This window comes from Lepidochelys olivacea (genome assembly GCF_965140295.1).
Source record: "Lepidochelys olivacea isolate rLepOli2 genome assembly, chromosome: 1".
NCBI classification, from domain to species: Eukaryota; Metazoa; Chordata; order Testudines; family Cheloniidae; genus Lepidochelys; species Lepidochelys olivacea.
In genome coordinates this window covers 249,683,615-249,707,394 of record NC_140411.1, presented here as the reverse complement: position 1 = coordinate 249,707,394, position 23,780 = coordinate 249,683,615, and the positions used below count along the sequence as shown (strand labels likewise).

The 23,780-nt window shown below is 40.9% G+C and overlaps 1 protein-coding gene across 1 annotated transcript in view; it reads right to left on the bottom strand.

The window, feature by feature from the left end:
• The window catches only part of BRAF (B-Raf proto-oncogene, serine/threonine kinase), a 117,781-nt gene that overhangs the window by 8,018 nt on the left and 85,983 nt on the right, over positions 1–23,780 (bottom strand). Inside the window, exons 10-18 of the mRNA XM_084626527.1 lie at positions 20,907–21,043; positions 20,038–20,155; positions 19,609–19,693; positions 19,017–19,193; positions 17,189–17,235; positions 16,138–16,256; positions 14,547–14,678; positions 11,326–11,460; positions 7,534–7,687 (exon numbers count right to left, since the gene is read on the bottom strand). Of these exons, the coding sequence (XP_084482653.1) occupies positions 7,534–7,687; positions 11,326–11,460; positions 14,547–14,678; positions 16,138–16,256; positions 17,189–17,235; positions 19,017–19,193; positions 19,609–19,693; positions 20,038–20,155; positions 20,907–21,043 (1,104 nt within the window). The remainder of the gene's footprint in view (positions 1–7,533; positions 7,688–11,325; positions 11,461–14,546; positions 14,679–16,137; positions 16,257–17,188; positions 17,236–19,016; positions 19,194–19,608; positions 19,694–20,037; positions 20,156–20,906; positions 21,044–23,780) is intronic.

Genomic DNA, 23,780 nt, shown 5'->3' with positions numbered 1-23,780 from the left:
TTTTGCTCAGGGCAGAGGTCTGAACATTCACAGGAAGAAAATCTTTTTCACCGTGAGTTTTAAAATAAAATGCTAAATTAGAATTTCATTTTTAAGCTTCCTACTGTCAGATGCGTCCCACTTGCTGAAAAGTGACATTTGTAATAATGCAGTTTTTCAGCCTGTAAACCAGTTTTATCTTGCTTCAAAACTGGTTTAATAATCAAAAGAATTACTGTGCTTACACATGAATCTTTAAGTGTTACGCACTAAAGTCCTTTTGATTATTAAACCAATACTACAGTACATTAGAAACTGGTTTATAGACCAATGCAGCAATCTAATGGGATGGGAACCTGAGATGTGAACTCGTCCATTCACTCCTGGGCCAGAAAGCAGAGTGGTGGAAGTACATTCACTCACCAAGGACAGGAAGCACAAGGATAGGAGCCTAGCCTGGGTCTGAAACAACCCTAATGGCCATTTTAGAATTATTTAACAATAAATAATACTTCTATACAGTGCCTTCCCATACACATTTAATTAAGCCTCAACACCCTTTGCGGTCGATCCATATCCTCACGTCACAGAAATGAAGCCGTGGCACAGAGATTAAGATTGTTGCCCAAGGCCACACAAGAAGTCTGTAGCAAACCCTGGAATGAAACCAAAGCCTGTTGCCCCCAGATTCTGTACTTTAGATAAAAGACCTTTCTTTCCTCCCTACCAATAAATTGTACTTTGGCAGGCTTTTCATGGAGGATCTCTATATGTGCTTCACTAGAGGGGACTGAGTGTGAGGAAAAGAAACTGGCCTACGGTCTCCATTATTGGGTTCATGCACTGCTGGTAGGACAAGTTATGCCACTTTCCTGCAAGAGAATACCTGTCCATTCCGTACACTGTTACAATCGAACACTGCTCCCTATCTTGGTATCCACTGTTTCAATCAAACAACTGCTCCCTACATTGGTATCCTTCCACCTTCTGAAAAACAGCCCAAATAGTCTAAAGAAAAATAAGTACAAGTATTGTCTTACATGTATGCCCTGAATGGGGGGTGGAAGGGGTGGAACGGACAGAAATATATTCACAAGTATTATTTAAAAAGAATTATGTTAGTTCAATTCAAAATGACACTCAGTTCCCCAAAACGTGTAGCACAGCCTGCTTTACAAAGGAAAGAACCAAGGAAAGTGAACAAGTCTCCATGTGAGGAGAACGTGCACAGAGAGTACTCTTAGGAATAACTCATACAGAAGTGCATGCACTGAGGTACTCCCTAAAGGACACAGGAGCACATAAGGGAGTCAGAGTTGAGAAAATTAATCAAAGGTCTTGATTAGAAGGAGAGTGTCATGGGAAGTGAGTGAGGGGGTGTTTCCCAGATTTCTAAAAAAGGGGGACTGGGATAAAGAATGGGGCATATTGTAATCTACAGAACCATGTGTATCTTGTTTATTGGTGGGGTTATTTTTAAGTAGTAACAATGCAGAAAGCATTTCACAATGTTTAGCTTTTTCCAGACTACCCTTCTGCAAGTTCAAACATAATTCCTTCAGTAGCACTTCTGTCATCCTTCATTTGGCAAAAATTCAATATGACTTTTATTTGTTTATATCTTTCTGGGAATCAGCATTAAAGAGAACACCAGAATCGTGATAAGCTTGGAGGATGAAATTTATCCAGGAGCAGAAGGGCCAGCACAAGTTCAGTGCACTACTTAAGCCACATTTAAGCCTTATTTTGAAGGCTTAACTGGGATGTGAGCAATGCATAAGCCTTGCACTAGCCCTCTGCACAAGGATGAATTTCACCCTGAGAGCAGTAGTAGGGACATTATACCAAAGCAATGTTCATTTTCCTCACTTTAAATCTTCCAGCATCATGGCTGTTAATTTAAGGCATGGGGTGGAGGGAGCACAGGAAGAGAATTGTCAGGAGAACTTCTCACCATTTTAAAATTAGTCAAGTTTGGGGCTTGAACAGGTTTAGCGTCCTGTAATCTGTGGAAGTCACACACATGAAACTTGCAAGTAAAAATATGCCCTCTGACAGCTCCAGTACTCCATGAAGGCATGTAACTGAAAGATAATCCTGTTAAATGAAGTGTTTTTATCCACGGGCTCCGTTTACTGTGTTAATACTCTCTTAACCCTACCAAAAGATGAAACCCTTGCTCTCAAACACTCAATATACTTAATGTTATCCTCTCTCTGGCATATCTACAGCATCTTTTAGTAGAACTCATGGCCTCGTGTTTCAGTACTTTTTTTGAAAGGGAAAAAGGACAAAAGGTTACAGTATTGCCTCTTTGAGGTTAACAGGCCAAACTGTCTAAACAGGTTCTATTTAATTTGCTTTTCAGTCTACTTTCCGAAATGGCTGATTAAAGATTAATTGATAAACAAGAGATTGCTCCCTCTTTACTCCTCTTGTGCCTGTTTCAGCTAATAGTTCAGTTTTTAATTGTTGCTAAGAGACTTCAGAAGACGAAAGATGAACTACTTATATGAATGAGCTGGAGAACAGAGCGAGGGGGTCAAAATATTTCATCTAGTGACTGACATAATGCATAGCAGATGCTAACAGGTCAATACTGTCAGTCATTTTTCAGTCTGTCTACATCTACATCTTAGTAAAGTGACATTTATAACAAGCTGATCTTAGTCTATACTTATTAACTTTCAGGTGCTAGCCTGATCTCAGATAACAAATCTTAACTGAATGGGTGACAAATTTAGTGCAGATAACATGCTGGCCCTGTAGTGGTAGATAATCAAGATACATTTATTCTAAAATCTGAGAGACTCTCTCTCTCTATATATATAAAAAATCTACTTGCCAACAAAAGTTCTTGTTCTGCAAGTGCATTGGCTCCAAACAGCCACGCTGCAAGAGTCATGTATCCAGCCATGTGGCCACAGAACTCTGTTGAGCAGTGGTTGGCAGTTAAGAGCAAAATTCCCTTATCCCAACATTTCATATAATGAGGATATAAAAACCTTGCCCCAGCTCATCTTTACCCCCCACCCCACCCCATCCTCTATCTGTAGAATGACTGACTTGACAAGCACAGACCTCTGGTTCTTGAAACCCACCAAACATGCTGTCATATGAAGTAACTTAAGATGTTCACTACCCAGCTGTTCTGCTGGGACAAGAGATCTTGACTCTGAGGAAGACTGAATGGATGACCTTCAGACAGTGCCATAAGCTCTGAGAACAAGTCTGCTGTGCCCAGCCCAGCGTTAATAGGGTCACTCTGGTTCTGTCATGCCGAACCTTATGCAATGCTCTGGATGCGAGAGGAAACAAGAAAGAGCATTTTTCCCTCAGCATGTAAGAAAAATTTTTGATTGTGGATTTCTGCCTTCTCTCAATCAGAACATCTGACACTTGTTTTGACTTTCAGCAAACAACTCAATTTCCAAATGCCATAGATGATTTGAATGACCACTTATGATGGTCCCCATTTGTCTCAAGTAGATGGCTAAGGCATTTTCATACCTGTTAGGTGCAGAGCAGATGGACCCACTTTGTTTCAAATGCACAATTTCCAAAAACTATTGTAATAAGAAGAGACCAAGTTCTTCCATATATGTCCATATAATAAATCACATTCATATGGTCTGTACTAGCTGCCCCTCATCTCTGGGAGAAAGGATTTGTGATCCAACTTACGGATCTTCAGCTCTAGCAAATTTATGTGGACTCTTTTCCAAAGACTATTCACTGCTCCAAGATTCTTCATGTGCTCCTTAACCCAGATTTGATGCAACACTGTCTGAGAAGCAAGGTAAGAGAAGGGCATCCCCCGGCCTTTGAGATGCACACTGGCAGTATCCACAGCAGTAGTAAGTATCTGATCCACTGAGACGAAAATATTTCTACACCAGCTGCAGCTACCTCTACCTGGGTCATATTTGTATACTTACCAACGGGGCTGACACAAATGCAGGTCTCCATCAGGCCTCACGCATGCAGATAAAATCTCACAGAACCATCTAGCACGGACATGGCTAGGCTCACTGTCTGGGACAGGTAAGCTAGAACTCTTGTAAAATTTAGGCTGGGCCTCTATGAAGATTAGAGCCTGCCCAGGGACCAAGTTTGATTTCACTTTGTTTACTCTCAGACCAAGAGATCTGAAGAAGGAGCATATCTCACCGGGAATAAACCATTTCACAGTAAGACTGGGCTCTAATGATCCAGTTATCCAGATCCAGATACACCTGTAAATCTTGTCAACGCAGACAAGCAGTAGTCACTACTAGTTACTTGGTGAATACTCTGCAGGCTACTAAATTGTACAGATTGTTTTCCCCCACAAACCTAAGGTAGTCATTGTACTTTTGCCTTGAGTACAGAAGTAGGCATCTTGAGAGGATAAGGACCCATAACCAAACCTGAGGATTGAGAATAGGGACTGGGTTTGCCCCAAAGAAACCATGCAAAATTAGATTTTAAAAAAGCTCCAGAAAAAGTCTGTCTCTCTTTGCATAGGTCCAGGATAGGTGATGGGAAATCACACAAAGCCCTAATATTACTTGGAGGAGAGGAGGAAGCAGTTAAGATGCTCACATCAGAGGATGAGGCAGACAGTTATACTTCTGAGGACTTGATGTCACATCAGGAAAATTAGTGAATTCAGGTGGAGACAGCAGAGGGATCCCTACTAAATCCTTCACCCGCTCAGGAGATTTTTTGGGAGAGTAGAAAATCATGGTCTCTTCTTACCACTCTTCACTGAAGAGACCTCTGACACAGGTGGTGGAAGACCATAGGGTAAAAATCCCCAAAGTGTGTTCAGATGGAGGGAAGTCTGGGTAAGATTTAAACTTTGGAGCTTCCCAACCTGACACCTGAGGCTCCAAGGATGTTCCTGTGCCCATACAGGGCTCCCCTTGAGTGAAGCTGCAGCAGAATGGCAAGTAACCCCCCTTTTTTTTTTTGGTTCCAAGAAGTCCAATGCACTCAGCTTAGATATAGCAGGAAAAGTGGGCCCCATATATCTGAATATGACATTCGGTTTTTCCAGAACTGTGGTTCCCATGGCATCAAGGGCTCATCAGCACAGCACTGACGGGAAAATCTTGAACAGATCTGACAGACTGTAAGAGGGAGTAAGCTGGGGCTGGGCAGTGATGATGGCTCTGTGTTTTCTGACAGCCCCACCACTGGAGCCTTCAAAGGTTATTGGCTCCTGGTACTTAGATGACATGGAACAGTGCCCCGATGTGTATGACTGATCTAGCTGGCCCAGATCCAAACAAGTTCTACTCTTCTCCGAGATCCAGGGAAGCAGACATAAATCTGACTGTGGGATCCTTGTCAGAACACCTTTTTTTTTTTTTAAACCAAGATGCCTCTGGGTTCTGCTGGAATCATAGCTGCTTACTCTGTACCCTTAGCCGAGGGAAACCATTCTGACAGTTCCTTGCAGGATGATTTTACAAGAGGAAGAGCCCTTTCTGCCTGGGATTCTACACCGTATCTTGTTTTGACAGCAAGGGAGGCATAGCAGCCATACTGCTTGCACCTGAGGAGGCATCATAACCTTCAGCTGAGTGCCCTTCCCCAAAGCATAAGAGGCACTTTTCTTGACTATCTGAAGTAGGGAATTTCATGGGAAAGAGAAAAAAAACCTTTAGAACTCTGGTTTTAAGATAGATCTGCCATGGTGAACTAAAAATACCCAAACATTGACAAAATGGTCAAAAATGTTTAAAAAAAAAAGCTTTTAATCCTAAACCTAACTCTAATAAAACCACAATTTACAATTGGAGTTCCTTATCTTACGAAATGGAAAAAAAACAGGTTTGTTCTGTTACTATTCCAGCAGGTGGATAGAAAGGAACTAGGGAAACTATTAGAAGGGCTAGGCGATTATTGTCAGCCTATGGAATGTAGGAATTGCTCACACCTCTCCAAGCCCTCAGCTACCAACTACTGCATTACAAGGATCTGTGACCACATGGCTAGGCACTCTACTGCTTCAGCAGGGTCTGGCATGCAGGAAAGCTTTTTGCTGTTCACCCCCATCTAATGGTAAGACATCCTGGCAGCACCACTGCAAACTTATCTACAAATTATAAACCAGAAGCCATTAGGAAATATTTTCCTTGCCTTGATAGCAAAATCTTGTTTCTGGTGGAGAGAAACTGTTCACAGTAAACAGCTTAATATTTAAAAGAACTGTAAAATATTCAAGAACACAGTTCAAATAGGACAGGAATATGACAATGAGGACATTGAAAATGTTACTGTTTTAATGTCTGCCACCAGAGGTCAGTGTAACATGAAACAGATAGGACTACTCTGTCATTTACCTGTTCAAGTTGAATAATCCAAAAAAAAAAAAAAGAAGAAGAAGAAAAATAGGGTATGAGTTGACATTATGATCTTAGCAGGGTTTCTAGTTTGCTTTGCTAGGTACTTGCAGTCAACCCAATAACTTCTATACAAAAGCAAAACATTCTCCCCACAGAAAAGAGACTTCTTCAGCAACATTACTAACTAAAATAAAGTAGTGAAATAATAGCAAACCATTTTTTAAAACATAAAATTCATTGTACAATATTGATTTCCCACTGAAAACAACTTTTCAAGTTTACTGCTTTGTTTCTACAAAATAGGTTTTTCCTATTGTGGGTGTTAACATATTATTGCATAGCAGACACACATTTGATTATGTTCTCAGAGTCGTCAAGTTTCTCAAAATAAGACTCCTTCTAATTTGCAGGATACAGGGATGATTATTCATGATATGTGTGCTGTTCAGAAGCAACACCAGACATCTGAAGTTTGTTCTACATTGCAGAGATATTAGAGATTTGTAAAAGGTTTTAAAGTAGAACTGGTCAGACCATTTAGACAAAAAACAGATACCTTCTCTAGTAAAAGATATTTTCCAACCAGCACTCTTTTAAACCATAAATTTAAAAATAAAAGTCACACATTGCCAAAGCCTTCCTTTGCAATCTGTGTTGTGTTTGCTCACCTTTGCTGACTACACCAAGTTTTGGCTGTGCTCAGCCTTGCAGCTAAGGTCTTTTTGCCATCTTCACATATCACCAGCAACACAACTAATCTGAGAAGCTAAAACCTGTTGCTCATGGATACGGACAATTCAATTGAAAAAAATATATAGTTTGATTATTTAAACATAAAGACACCGCCCACAAAGCAACTAACCCAACCATCAAAGTAAGGAAAGAAGGCACAGAAAGCAAAGGAAATGCAAGGTATGACCCAGTAACCAAAACAGGTTTTTTTTTGTTTTGTCTGAAGTGACTTTTCCCTTAGATGACCTTTTAATCCTTTTGTGCTGGCAATTCCCAGGGCATCCATATCTAGCAACAGTCTCCATGCCAGCAACATACAAAGCCCACACTCCTAACACGTAAGTGTTTACTCCCTCAGTGCACCTTTAAAGAGAACAGCATGTAGGAATTCAGAACATACGCACACTTGTGCACGCACACACGGGAACAGAACAGCACTCACACAGGCACATGCTTTCAACGCCTTTTCAGTGTACTGGAAACCCACCGTATCCCCCTGCCTGGATGGGTGTTTTTGGAGAAGCACAAGTATACAGACTAAAATCCTCCGTCTGGAAGCCAGCCCGGTTTAATGAGGGCTCAGATGCACTGCGGTGAATTTTTGGCAATGACCGAGCCAGAAGCTCAATGGAGGCAAGAATCTAAAACAAGCAGAAAACAAGAGAAGATCAAAACTGGTGCTGTAGAGTGGCAACAGCACCCATAAAGCCAAAGGCAGAAACGAACATAGCTTTTGTTTGATTCAAACCATTACTGTAAAGCCTGCAGAGGGAACTCATCTTCTTATATTTAAGTGTTGAACTCATGTACTTAAAAAAAAAAAAAAATACAGCAAAAAATGTTTAGAATCCAAAGATATTTTCCCTGATAGAGGGATTGGCAGGTCAAGTTTTGCAACAAAACTACTTGACAATTCCCCTTTATAGTGTTTTGGGGGTATAAAAATTTCAGAGAATATACAGTAAGTACTCAAATGGAGAAGTTAATGCGGCGTCCACTTGCTGAGTGAATGTGTCTTCTTTGTACTAAAAATGCACTTTGCTAACTACACACGCCAACTATGTGCTAAACTTTACAATCGTATTTAGTCCGGTCTTCAGCTGGAACTCAGGTCCCAGTTCAAAGGGAGAACCTTGAAACAGCCAATAAGTACATACCATAGCTGGTTTCTTAGACCAGGATTTCTTAACCCGTGAGTTGTTACTCAAAACTGGGTTACCAGAATGTATCAAAGGGTCATGTGGGAGGCCAGAGGGAAGGGAGGATGTTACAGAGCCCACCCCACACTCACCCCATAGCAGTGGCTCCTGTCGCTCTGGTCCTGTGGGGTGACTAGGGTTGGCTCCTCGTTCTGGGCTTTGTGAGCTGGAGCACGGAGTCACAGTGATGATCAGGTTTAGCCCAGCCACCCTTCCAACATGACGACAGGGAAAGAGCCAGGCTAAATTTGAGTGAGTGGTTCTGCGTCCCTATGTATCAAGTCACAGTGCCACTCTCACAAATTCACCCTGGCCAGACCCCCATCAGAGCTGCAACCCTGGAGATTGCAATGCCTGGAGCAGGGAGCCATGCCCAATCAGCTTGTGAGACAGGAGTCATCACTATGGTATACACAACGCATTTATTTAGCACTTAGGATGTTAATGTGTATGTTATATTACTCCTGGGGGATTCTGCGCCAAAAAATTAAAAATTCTGCACACAATATTTTAAAATTCTGCATATTTTATTTGTCAAAACAACACAATATAATCACACCAGTTTCAATTATATTTGGTCATTTATTTCAAAATACCTGTCAGCAAGTATGTCTGTAATAATACAGACAACAAAAAAGATTCAGGAAATGTTTTTTGACAAACAGATTCCTTACTAGGCATATTAATACAGAACTCTGAGTAATAATTCATTTAAACTACAGTACAGAACCGTACTTCCCACACCCCTCAGAAGCAGCGCAAAGGCTTGGGGGAGTCAGGAGTAACAGAGTAGCTGAGGGAGAGAGAAGTAGTTGCTGGGAAGAATTCTGGGTATGAACTTGAAGGGTTATTGGGTATGGGTGGGAACAGTATGGAACAGGTTTTTTGTGGGGGCGGGGAGGGATTGTTAGGGAGCGTCCCCATACAGACCCTCGCTCAGGGGTCAGCAACCTTTCAAAGAAGAGCCATTTTTTTGTTTTTGTCTTTGCCCAAAATATTTCGATAGCTGCATCACACGCAAGGCTACTTGTAGAGTTGGAATTTGTCAACTAATAATAACTGAACATATTAAAGTTACTACTACTCACCAATACTTTTAATGCGACTAGAATCTAGGAGCTTCAGCGAGGACTGTACCAGACTGCCCACAGCCTGGGTATGCAGCTGTGGTGTTAAACCATGCTGGGTCCATGCCATTGCATATTCACTTATATCTTTAGCCAGAGTGGCTAGATTAAAGCTAGCAGAGCTGCAATTACGCTTTTGATTGCAATTTAGGCACACCCCCTGTATCTGTACAGCACCGCTAGAACAATGGGGACCTGATCTCAGTTGGGGCCTACTGATGTTACTGACATACAAATAAGTTTGGACCCATCTCTTCTGCAAATACTTGCATTTAGATTTGGGTTTGTTAAAACACATTTGCTACAGGGCCTGCAGTGACGTGACAGTCCCTCAAGTGAGGCTCTGCATAAGGCCATTATCCTGGCAGGGGGTCACAGTAATGCAATGTCACTGTACAATATGGGTGCTCCCTGGGGGCTGAGTGGTCTCTGCCTTTCTGAATCACGGGGTGCCAGGAGCATTGCGTACCTGAGATGATACAATAACTACTGTGGTGGATTATGTGTTTATGAGAACCTCACGCTGGCTTTGTATCAGACTCCGAATCCCCTGCATACAAACCTTCCACCTCTTCTGTTGGATGCCAGTCTTCCTTGATAACAGAGCAGGAGGTTGGGGTGCAGGGTCTGGGAGGGAATTTGGGTGCAGGAGGGGGTTCTGACCTGGGGCAGGGGTGTGGAAGGGGGTGCAAGGTGCAGGCTCTGGCCGGGTGGCGCTTACCACAGGTGGCTGGCTCCCAGCCGGCAGCGCAGCAGGGTTCAGCAGGATGCCTGCCTGCCCTGGCCCCACACCACTCCCGGAAGCAGCTGCCACGTCTCTGCGCACCCCTGGCGGCGGCGGGGGGAGGGGGGGGTCGTCGGAGGCAGGGGGAAGGGAGCGGCTTCACATGCTGCCCCCGCCCCCAGCACTGTCCTCACAGCTCCCATTGGCCAGGAACCAGCCAATGGGAGCTGCAGGGGTGGTGCTAGCATGCGCGGGCAGCCCATAGAGACCTGCTGCCCCCTCCCCGCAAGGGGCGCGCAGAGATGTGCCAGCAGCGTGGGGTCAGGACAAGCAGGCGGCCAGCTTGCTGAACCCTGCTGCACTGCTAGCCCAGAGCTGCCTGTGGCAGAGCCTGCACCTCACCCCCCTCAAAAAAAATGGCTGCCCGCAAGGGGGCATCCAAAGAGCCTCATGTGGCTCCACAGCTGCAGGTTGCCGACCCCTGCCCTAGCCTCTCCCATACAGTCATCCCATCTGCCCATCCCCATGTGTCTCTGTCCCACCACCACTCAGACATACCCCTCCCCCCAAGCTTTGCACCCCCTCCCCTCCTGCCCATGTGTCCTTGCACCCCTTCAGCCAGTCCCCTCCCCGCATCTCCATGTGTCCCTGCGCCCCCTGTCCCCATGTGTCCCTGCGCCTCCCTTCCTCCTGTGGCCCTGCGCCTCCACTCCCATTCAGCCCCTTCCCCAGTCTGTCCTCCCCACACTAGCTCTGATGAGCACCTGTCTGTGACCCCCCCAGCAACCCCACACCGTCTGTCATCCCATATCTCCTGTCTCCTGACCTGGCCTGACAGGAGCTGTGAAGAAGACTTTGCAGGCTTTTTCTCTTCCCTATCATAGCTAGGGCTTGCCAAGAGCAGCTGCTGTGTTCTAGCGCCACAGCACCCTCTGGTGAGCAGAAGGCGGAACTGCATCAACTTTTCAGCAGAAGCTGTTTTCTGCACACACACACAAATGTGCACGGCACATGAAATATGCACACGCGCAATGGCGCAGAATTCCTTCAGGAGTAATATATTGTGAGTAAGAAATATTTCATAAGCCAAATGTTTTTAGCACTAATGCTATTTACTGGGTCACGGCAGGCCATCCAAGTTTACAAATGGGTCCTGAGCCCAATATGGATGAGAACCACTAGACTATTTTTTACCTCTCACCTCAATTCAAAATGGGGAAATTTTTTACCTGTGGAAAGAGGGGTCGCTCATCTCTTTTCTTCTTCAAGCACTCTGCCATTAGCCTCTTCATGGCTTTTGGACAGTTACTTCGCACTTTACTGAGATCTGGAGACAGGTATCCTCGTCCCACCATAAAAATTATCTTTTTAAAGAAAAAGGGAAAGGGAAAATTCATAAAACAAAACCATGTAACAAATCAGAAAGAATTACGTATATTTAACTGTCAATATTCCAGCAGTAGTTCTCTACACATATGCAGAAGTATCTGGTATAGTACATTCCACACAATTTGAGACTAATGACTTTGCTGATATACTTCGTAAATCATTTCAGTAGAAAAGGAGTTATGCTCTTCTTTCCTTTCCCCTTTTAAAAAGGAACTAAGGGGGAATCATAAATGCTAGTAGACAATACTATTTGCAGGAATATATATAAGGAACAATTCTTGAACACCAAAAGAGGTTATAATAAAAAGACTAAATGGCTCTGTTGCAGGACTAAAGGATAAATATTCTGTGCCATTTAATTATTTTGCGTGATTTTATCCAGAAGTCAGTGGCAAATTCACACCTTAGGACAATTAAAGAAACATCTGACACTGTACTTTTCCATCATAAATTTCTCCTAATTCTCTTCTGACTACTTTTTCGTAACATATTGGGAAAGGAGAGATTACCTCTCTTCTACAGAACCAGAATGCTATAGGTCTGCTTTGTTTGGAAACAGATCTTGCATTTTCAATACCAATATACTGAACAGGGAAGGCCTGTATTTCAGAAAGGACTAAAACTGAAGCACACAACCCTAACTCAACAAATATCTAGTGAGAAGGCAAAGTAAACTGTGGTGCTTATTCTTTTAGAAATATGAAGCAGACACTATTCTGTCAAGTCAAGGTAAAATATTCTGTCAAGTCAAGGTCAAATATAAATATATAAGGAGCTTGAACATTGCGTTGATACTAAAAAAACCTCTTCAAACTAGTCAAAGATCTATTCATGCTGTAACAGACAATCACTACCTTCGCTGAATAACTATGCAGCTGGATCCAGCAGGCGTGTTGTGACTTTACATTTAAAGAAATGTAATTATTTTATGTCTTGTATGGGAGGCAAAACAGTTACACGTCAAGTTACATATGGAGGCTGCTTAAGTTAACATATTCTAGTGCTCCTTATTTAAACTTTGGACCCAAAGAGCTTCTGCCCTCCCTTTAGGAGATAGCCTGAAGCTCCCCCACAACATCTTTAGAAACTTGCAAGCACGAACTATGTATCCTATGTAAAGACTTGTCTAGTCTACCCCTTGCTTCTGCTCCAAAGAGACAGACTTTTTGCCATCCAGGAGACAGCATTCTTTCGACTACAGTAAATATTTAACACTGAAATTATTGATAATTTGTTTTTGTTTGCTGATTTCAATATTACGGGTTTAATTAACATTAAGGACTTTTTTTTTTTTTTTAAACTTTACGAGTAGGGGAACAACACAAGAACAGTAGTCCTAATCTAAGGCCTGCATAATGTATAAAGAGGCATTCTAGGGTTCAATTACATCACAGAGCCAATAAGCAGGAGTGACACAGATTTTGCCCACTGTCAAACTTGGACTTAACTTTTCATGTCATAGCTAAACTGTTTGTTTTCTTCATGGCCTAGATCTGTCAAAACATACAGTGCCCTGTTTACTTCCTTTTCAGTCAATGGACCGAGGAAGATAAACTCAAGGCATTTCACTGCATTTTACACATCAGCTGCACCTGTGGTTTAAAATTTGTTTCGTCTATCACCAAGTAGACAAAACTGATTCATGAGTCAGAGCTGTCAAAAAATTAAAATGAAACAGGGCCAAGTACAACTTGTACGTGGTTACAGGCCACTGGCTGGGAATGTGGGCATTTCCCCCTCCTTTAAAAGATGTAAAATGCAGAAACAAGAAAACAAATGAGTCACTCAAGATCTGATGAACTGTGAAGCATTCTGACATATATGGAAGCAGCCTGTCACAGGGCACCTCTGTCACTACCTGGTGAACCTCACTACCTGGCCAGTTAAGCTGGTTTCTCAGTCACAAACACACACCGGGCTGTTTATCTTTCACCAAAGTGTGTATTCATTCCCCTCTTACATAACAAGAGCATGCAACACCGGCTTATAGCAAGGGTAGGCTTCCCTGCAGCCCTCACTCCCCAGCCCAGGCTCACCCTCTGAGCCCCTCCCAGGCTGCCTCTTACTGACTGTTTCCTCCCCTTATATTCTCCCCATTTACCTTGTTAACCCAGTGATTGTCACCCAGATGCTCACAGTCCCCCATCAGAAAGTGTGTAATTGCCCTCAGCTGGGCCTTCAGCCTTCTCCAGGCTGCAGCAATGTCAGTGATCAGGGTGCTGCTGATAGCACCCTGTCACACAGCCATATAAAATTAAGTTCTGTGGATGAACATTGCTATGGCTGCATTTCTCAAGTATTGACACTAGAAAAACAGGGATGGAGACACAAACAATGTAACAAATGGCATCACCCAGACCTTAGACAGTTTTCACTAAAGGCCATGACACACACACATACATCCAATTTCTACATTAAACTGGAAAATTATGAAGCAAGTAAGGCCTCTGAACATTGTTACATGGAGGCACACTATGTTCCCTCAACACTGTGCGACTTACTGATTAGTTGTCTTCTTATCTTATTAGTTGTCTTATCTTCTTCCAGGATATGCACACTTTAGAAAGCCATGTGTTTCACTAAGCAGACCCTGGGAGCGGCTTGAAATCCTGAATTTCAATTAACTAATGTATGTGCTTTTCAATGTATGAGATGAATATAGGACACAATCTGTTGGCCTCCTCAGTTCTTTTCCTGGACTATTTTTCAAAGCTATGTTAATTTGAAGTAATCAGGAAGGAGGATAAACGTGAATATACGGAAGATCACCTGCTTTTTGCAGATCATTAAAACTAAATTAGATTACCACAAATAACAAGTTCTCTCTTTAAGCAGATTCCTGCCACATAGTTTTCAGAATCTGAAAACGCACACTTGCAGTAAGAAAAACAGAAAAGGATTAAAAGAGACCAAAGTGGATCTACACTGAGCAGAAGGGACAGCTGACAAACATTAGCTCGTTCATTTCACTAGCCTAAATTATTCTACATTGCAGCTAACATCTACAACAGACAAGTGAGAAAGTACAATCAAAACCTCCCCAAACCCATACTCTCTTTACCTGGTCCCTGTTATTGATGTTCGAGTATGGTAACTGCCCAGTCATCAGCTCATAAAGAACAATCCCAAATGCATATACATCTGATTGAAAGCTATAAGGGTTTTTATCTTGCATCCTGATTACTTCTGGTGCCTGTAAAAGGAAAGAGAATTATTCTGCATTTTACCATGTCAGGCTGCCATCTCACACACCAAATATGAAACTTTTGCATTAAAAAAGAACAAACAAACAGTGAAACAACACCAAGTGAGGTGCCATGCAAACGCAGTCTTTCAGTTTTAGGCTCCGACTGCTCAACAGGAAAACGCACAGGCTTCCATGCATGTGCTCTCTCTCTCTCTCTCCTCAGTGCTGATTACCCAATTTCTCTCAGTTAGTTACTGTCCCAGAGGTATTTGTTAAAATCTTGTAACTTTGGAAACATGTAATTGGATTTGTTCAGGTCCACTGCTGGAAACAGATGTTCCAGAACCAGGGTCGTCCCTAAGGGGCTGCGGGGCTCGGGACAAATCAGCCTCAATGGCCCCCCCTGAACATTTTTTATACAGGTGAAATCTGGTGTGGGGAGGAGACACAAGTGCTGGGGGGTGAGAGAAGATGGAGAGTCACAGGGTGGCACCTGTGCTAGGGGCTCCCAGAAAAGGGAGGGGTCCAGGGAAGAAGGGCAGTGGATGGAGTCAGCCTGGCACTGTCGTGTTCTGGCAGCCCTAGGATGCTGGCGGCCAGTGCGGCAGTGGGCAAGCAAGAAAAAGAAATACAACACACGCTTCCCACCAGTGAGTGCAGGCCCAACCCCTGCTACCGGCACCAGGCCCCCCTGGTTCCCTAAACCTGTAACCCCAACCTCTGAGCTGGCCTGGAGCCCCAGGCACCCTTACCTCCCCCCGTCCCCCCCCGGCCAGACTGGCGCCTTCCCCTGCCCTGCACGACACCCACACTGAAGCATGGAGCCCAGAGCGGTTGCCCTGATTCGCCGTACCCAAGAGATGGCTCTGTCCAGAACTGCTGGGCCTACAGCATTAATGTGGTGGATCTGAACATGAATTTCTAAATCCATTGGCTATCAAACTGGGTGAGTTCATTACTGTACTATGAGAAGCAAACTGACATTTTACAGACTGAGAAGCAATTTTGAAACTGGAATTACAACAGTGCTAAAACAACCCGCACCACGATCAAAGTTTTAAGGTGTGTGGGGGGAGGGTGGGGGTGAAGCTGAGCTAAACAGAAGTCCTTAAATAAGTTTCTTCTGAAGAGGTAATCAATCTGGATAATCTTTATGACAGTTTCTTCACAACAGCTACACTTGAATATATCAAACTTAAAAGCAAATTATTTTTAAACAAACATGAGAACATTTCAGATTTTGCTGATTTTTTAAAAATGTATTTAAAGAAGAGTTACAAGTATTAATTTAGTTGATCTTGACCATGTCTTCTTAAGTCAGATTCTATATGTCTGCACGCTTGAGGGGTGGTGTTCAGAGACCTTTGGTCAAAATGGAAAGCTTTTGAAAGAACAGGAGCTGACACTTCAAAGGCCATCTACAGCCAAATAATTTGAAAGGAATACACCATTCCCCTTTACTTACCATCCATAGAATGGACCCAGACAATTGTTCAAACTGATGGGACCCACTCCATCGTGATTTCACTGTGGCTAGACCAAAATCACCTATTTTTACAGTAAGGTCTTCATGAAGAAATATATCTATGGAGGAGATGTAAAGGAAAAGAAGCACTGATCCTACAGTTTCCTATCACGCACGAACACATTAAATGACCCTCTACCTGCAGTGTTACGTGTACCAGTTTGTAGCATCCATACACAGTATAATTTTCAAGTTATCAGTTCTTTCATAGGCCTAGATTCCAAACAGCCAGCACCTGTGAAGTCCTATCCTCTAAAGCAGGGGTTCCCAAACTTCGTTCGCGGCTTGTTCAGGGTAAGCCACTGGCGGGCCGCGAGACTCTTTGTTTACCTGACCGTCCGCAGGTATGCCCGCCCGCAGCTCCCAGTGGCCATGGTTTGCCATTCCCGGCCAGTGGGAGTTGTGGGAAGCAGTGGCCCAGCCCGCACTACTTCCCACAGCTCCCATTGGCTGGGAACGGCGAACTAGGGCTGCTGGGAGCTGCAACCGGGCGCACCTGTGGACGCTCAGGTAAACAAAGCGTCTCGCGGCCCGCCAGAGGCTTACCCTGAACAAGCCACAAACCAAGTTTGGGAACCCCTGCTCTAAAGATAGCTATAATGGTTAGATTAGTACTAGGCAGACTATTGACCAGATGATCACATTACAATGTCAAATTCTTAAAGGGCTGCTGGAAACTGCAGATATAATGGAAGTTTGTGAGTGAGTTGTCAGGATCCTTCCCATGTTCATAAGATGAATGGTTATCTCAAGTGAATGCTGATACTTCAAGAAAACTTGTTTTCCCTTTGTGAACACATTATAAGGTGCAATGAGTATATGTTATTTTGCTCTTGGTACTATTACCCCATTCCCACCCAAATGTCAACTCTCCTCTAAGAATTCTGAAAAGAGTCACTTGTGAGCTGCTTTTTACTTTGGGAAGTCCATTTCTGGCAGAAGAAAGAGGCTTGGTGTCATGTTCCGAGGTCACATCTTTAGGAAAGGATACTATTACTCTTGAGGTCTCTGTGGATGATTGACTTGGCGTGCAAGTAACTGAAAAGAAACAAAGAATGTTTTGGGATGGGTGGGCTAAGGGATGTTTCATTCATCAATAGCTCAATGTACACTCTCTAGTCTAGTGAAGTAACAAACAGTTTACATATTAAATATGCATAGAGTCAAAGTAGTAAATCTTCAGTTACCCTTGATAGTCCTATCAAATCAGGAGCAGTTTTGCAGAAAGAATTAGATTTCCAGTGTCAAATCTGACATTGCTGAAGAACAACATAACCAGCCATGTTGCAGAAACCTTGTTTTTTATTTGTTTTTTGAATGTTTAACTCAACATTCGAAGCCAGCATCGGGGAATTTCAACCAAAGCTTTTGAAATGACTTTCTGTGTTGAATGGCTCCAGCTTTCAGCCTTCTTTATGGTGACCCCCAGACCAAGTCTTGACTGAAAATACCACTGTATTCAGCATAGCATCTTATCTACTGGTCCTATTAACTTTAGTCACTTTGATATTTTTTCAGTCAGAGGGTGAATCCTGACCTTACTAGTATTTTAATTTGTTGAAGTACAGAATATGAGTCCAATAAACACTTATTTACAAAAATAGTCCTATTGACTTCAGTGGGACTACCCATGTGAGTTAGGATTACTCACACAGTCCTTGCAGGATCAGGTCCTGAGCTCTTTAAGGTTGATATGAATAGCTGTATTATTAAAATACTGAATTATATTATTTAAATTAGAAACTCAAATATCTGTATCAGAACTGGAGGTTGACATGTTTAAGTTAACTGTAAAGAAATTGATCCTGAATGCTAATGAGGTAATCTGCCTTCTCTGGTATATTGCAAAGTTCTGTCTCATTGCGCATTTGGAGTGATTGTTTTATTCCTATTTTATTTTTTACTGTAAGGTGCTAGATGCCTTGGAATGGGGATCCTACAATGTGTAAAACTGTATAAATTACTAGAAGGCAAGTAGAGTTTGCAAAATCCCATATTTACAACTGTTGTACATAATTCAACCCGAGTTTTTCACTGAATGCATGAAATATGATTGTATTCTAAACTATAAACAGCACACATATGAATTCTCAAAGTAATCAACAGATTACAGCCCCAAAGTTATTGTTTTACTGCTATTTTAGGATTTTTAGGTAAAATCTCAGTGTTAATAAGCCTCAGGTTAAAGATCATGACGACTGCTGACTTGCTCCTTTGCTTTAAACCTGACACTATATCTCAGAGCTCACAATTAAACCTTGACATCCCATCTTTTTGATAAATATTCTTCCTTCAGTCCTGAAACTCTATGTTTTATATTAGAATTGATCATCCACTATAATAAATTGTTGGCAATAGCTAAAGGGTTTGCAGGATTTGGTTTTTAATCAAATACTCTGGATACAGATTTTCAGATTTCTGCTCATTTACTGTTTCACTCTTCTTATTACGAGAACTACAGGGGCTTTGATAAATAGACTGACTAAAGTTAGACATACTAAAGTTTATCTAACTACCTTTCATTGTTGTTGTTAAGTACCTTTATTTCCTGCTGAAATATTATTTCTTGGAACAATATTCCTTGTTGAGTAACATATCTCCATGCTTCTAACAATAGTACATTAGAAGGCCTATTTTACTCTTTTCCTCAGCAGCAATAACTCAGTACTGTCATAAACTGATGTGACACATCAGGATAGGTCTCTGGCCATGGTACATAGATATTAACTTCATTTTGCACTTAAAGTGCAGAGCAAAAGAAAAAGAAGAATTTAATATTATCTCAAAGTTTATTTGCAAACAAGTGATGCAATACTTACTCCATGCCTTGTGCGGTCTGCCGTGCAATATCAATGAGTTTGATCATCTCAAATTTGGTCTCAATGATATGCAAATGGTGATACAAACTGGAGCCCTCACACCACTGTGTAACAATAGCCAACTGTGGCTTTGTTGAATAACCCATGAAAAGTAGGATATTCACATGTCGTGTTTTCCTGTAGAAGAAAATTTTTACTGGAAATCAATTAAAGCACTAATAGAAATTTCACAATCCAGATGATGTGGCTGCCTTTAGACATACTAATATACAAATGCAGGTTTCATCAAGGAAATATCACAGCCTGGGTGTGTGCAGTATTCTAAACTTCTTTCACTATATGGAAGGATTTAAACACTTCTGATGACAGTTCAAGAATTGCTCACTGTTCAAATTTATCTTTAGAAAGGAAAAACTAGGAATAGGTCCAAAATATTTCTGAAAAATTCTAGTTATTTCGCCTTCTGAATATTATTATAATGGGAATAAGTGCAGTGTTCTGAATAGAATACACAAGAGTTATAACTCCTGAAGCAATGTAAATGCATATTGATTATCTAATGTCATCAAAAAGATAATTTACACATTCTTACCTGAGCACTCCTACTTCATTTTTGAAGGCCTGTAATTGCTGAGGCGTGGGTGCTGTAACATTCAACATTTTCACGGCCACGTCACCTTAAAAATAGCCATTTAATAAACAAAATTAAGATGTATATAGTATACACAGATGACTCAATGAGGAAATGCAACATAGATCACAACACACATACACATACTTTTGGAAATCTTTATTCAATAAAAGATGGAACTTCAGGCTCATGAGTAATTAGGATTAATCTTTAGTGTGATAATTACTTTACTCACTAAAATTAGCAAGAGATCTGTTTCTTAACTTGTTGAAGTTCCAGTATCACACATTTGATCTACTGCTTTGTTTAAATGAAAAATTAAATAAAAAACACCCAGACAACTTCCTCTATGAAGCTTGGTAACAGTACTTTGCCACAATGATTATATACCATGCCACTTTCCCTTGTAGACTGTTCCAAATGATCCAGAACCTATCCTTTGTCCGACTGTAATCTGCCCATCTGGTATCTCCCAATCATCACTTGAATCCCGTCGACCAAGGGTTTTCTTTGAAAAGAAATGCAACTGTAGTAATCTTCATTAAAACAGGTTTCTTCACAGCTAAAGGCTACTTGGGTATCTTTCTAAACCTGAAGCCTTAATAGGTCATTTATCATCATGCAAAATTTATTTTCATTTGATTTCCAGAGTAAATACTTAGTAATATTTTATTTATAATTTAATCTTTACTCTTAAGTGGTTTTGATTTTTTTCAAGATGAGCACATACTGTACCTCTTTGTACTCTGGCACAGAGGTGCACTAAATAATTTCCTATCATGGAGGCATTCATCACTGAGTCAGATTTTTGGAAGTTATTACAAGTAAAATTGAGATATTATTAATAAACCAAAAAAAACTCATGACTAGGTTGGAATTTGAAAGACAAATAATGGTTAAATTGCTAATTTTAAAAACCCAATAACTTTCAGGGGATTAGGCTAAATCTAGAATCAGGAAGCTAACATTTGTGAGATGTAAGAAAATTTTATAAGTTTTTCTCTCAGGGAGATCAGCACCATGCTATGAAGCATATAGAATCTTTTGGATGTCACCTAGAAAATCTGTATATACTCAGTGATTTACAACTAATTCATACATCAGTCCAAGTAGCCTCATGTTGTCCTGTTATCTTATTTATTGGCTTAACGTATATGATAGCAAATATCAGTTTCTCCAGAATAATTCTAGATGGCTTTGATGAAGGAATAAGGATGCCTAATACAAAAGCAGTAAAACATAGTTGATCTGCTCCTTACCATTCTATTCCTGTCTTCTGAGGATGAGGATGACTTCCTCTCTCGTTGTGGTCCAGGGGACTTCTGTAAAGCTTTCACACTGGTAAGGGACCCAGGCAAAGAGGCAGGTGGGGTGGCAGACAAACCGGTGGTTGAACCTAAATTGGAGATTAGATAAATAGAAGAATTTTTATGTAAACTTTTTTATAAAGATAGTTTATATATTAATCTATTGTAAAAAATATTAAGTGCAGGAATTGTGTTTAAGATGCTGTATCTCCAAACTCAAATGTAAATGTTAAGAGTACGGAAACGTGCACTTAGGAATACTGTATTAATATCTGATTTGTATTGAAGTCTTACTCAGAAAGCAGGAAAGACCAAAATTTAATCTACAGCAAACATTCCTGTATGCCAAAGAGTCTTCAATGTCTTATTACTGATTTATTAAAAGGACAGTCTCTTTGAAAAACAAAAGCACCACTACACATTATTTTTGATATATCCAGATTCTTTGATAACAAAAATAAAAATGTAATACTTTAGTTAACAGAGCCAGCTTCCCAGACTTGCTGTTGCCAACTTTTTAGGGCCCTGACAATTGCAGGGATGCAACAAATTGGGATTAAAATGGATGGACTATAAAAGCTGGGGATGTTTTCCAGTTGAGTCCTCAAGTGCCATCTCAAAAACATTTGGCTGTTTCAAAGCTAGCTGCTAGCAGAGGGCACTTATTTCAAAGTAGCATACTAGAGTGCATTGGGGATTCAATAGAACAAGTACTTTAGTTAGCTACTTGAGTTTTATTCCATTAAATACAAAAAGAGCAGTCCATCTGCCTAGCATACAGTGTATGTAAACAAAGCTACACAGAGAAATGTCACTAATAACAGGACTGCATTTCAGAGCTTCAATGCTTGTTTATACAGAACACTTCAAACTAGATACTAATTTCTAAAATATCCTATAATTATTAGTAGCAAGGTTAAACTGACACTCCCAACGCAAGGGACATAAAACAGGGCCACTTATTAGTTAAGTTTGTGCTGCTCTGCTAATCATTACAGGTCACCATGCAAAACCTCCAGTATTTCACAGATGTTTTCTATTACAGTGGTGCTTGAGGAACTGGTACTAGCCACTTATTTTTCCTTCCTCTGATTCATGCAGCAGCTCCATTCTTGTTAGAAAGGAGACTTCTACTGATGCAGTATTAAAATTCCAATTCATAACTGCTGAACTAGCTCAATGGTTCCTATTTTACAGGATATACCTGTCTGCTAGACTGAGACCTTGGCTGCTACTGCCCTTTCAATTAGGTTTGATCTCATTGCTCCAAAACCCAGTGTTAAAAAGAGGAGGCAGACAAAAGGGATACACAGATCATCATGAAAACTCATCATAAAGGTTGGGAAAGAGTAGCTAGAATATTATCACAAGGGTGTGAAGCACCAGTACTGATAAATATGCCAGGTGTCTTACCTAAGCAGACATGTACCAATAGTTGGAAACCACTGATTTTGCAAGGGTGGTTTTTTTTTTTTTTTAATTCTAATACTTTAATAGTTCCTCCTTTTTATACTAATATTGTAGTAGCTAGGCTTTGTGTGTTAATTTTCCCATTTTTCTGAATTACAAATATTTCAATGTAACTATCTGACATTTAAAGTACAGATGCAATTTTTCTACCTTATCATAGATTTTAGCTGTAATGTCAAAGTTCAAAGAGAATGGTTTCCTCCTTAGAGGTAGGTTCTTGTACTCAACTTTAAACACTAGATTCAGAGATAGCAACAAAATACTCATCCTTCCATGAGAATATGATTACAGCACAAAGTTAGAACTGCTTTAGTTAATCTATTTGTAAGTAATCTAGAAGCCTTGTTTTTCCAGTAATTATAGTTTGACTACTTCAGCTTCTCTTGGACTGAAACTTGTACACCAAGCCATCAGCCTGCAATCTGAGGATATATTTTATGCACTATATTTAATTAATTCTGATTTGTTTAGTCATGTCTGTTAGACAAAAACCAAATTGCAAATGCCTCTCTTCTAAAAGATCATTGGAACAATGGTCCAAGAGTTTAGTCCATAAAGTGAATTGCTCTTAGTATTCTGAAACACAAATATTTGAAACAGCCAGGATAGTAGTATTTGAAAAACATATACAATATGCACTGGACTATCCATTACTATCTATCTATATACACATATACATTAATATTGTAGGCTATTGTTTAATACTTGGTATCTTTAGTATATGAAATCTCACTGAGTACTCTGGGATTTTGTACAATACAACAACAAATCTATTGACAGCCTCATGCCTGAGAGATCCTTAGGCCTGATAAGAAGTCAAAATGATGGTCTTGTTTAGTAATTTTAGTATACAAACAAGAATTGACTTTAATGGGACTATGCGGAGAACTGCAATAACTGCACTAGTGTCTGATCTGATCCAACTTATCTAGATCCCCAACTTGATGTCAGTGCTACTCTCTGAAAACATATGAATCACAGCAAGTTGACATTTACGTGATCTCCAAAAGCCTAAGACCTAACAAAATATCAAGGGAAATGTTTGCAATTTGCATTTTATTTCTTACAGTACTTTAAAAAAACAGAGAATGTTAAAATATAGAAAACTCTTAGAACGTTAAATTGACAGTCAAGAAAATTCAAAGTTAAGGATGTCACTGTGTCCTTGGCCTCATTCCACTGCAATCTGAGATCCCTGCAATAAACAAGTTATATTAGGGACAGTATGGAAACCTTAACTCTGAAATTCCTTGCTTTAGAACCTTTAAGTCAGATTTAACATACAGTAGTTGCATATGTATAGACGTTGAAGTGAGTATGTGTGAAAAGCACATTCAAAGCATTCCAGCCAGGCCA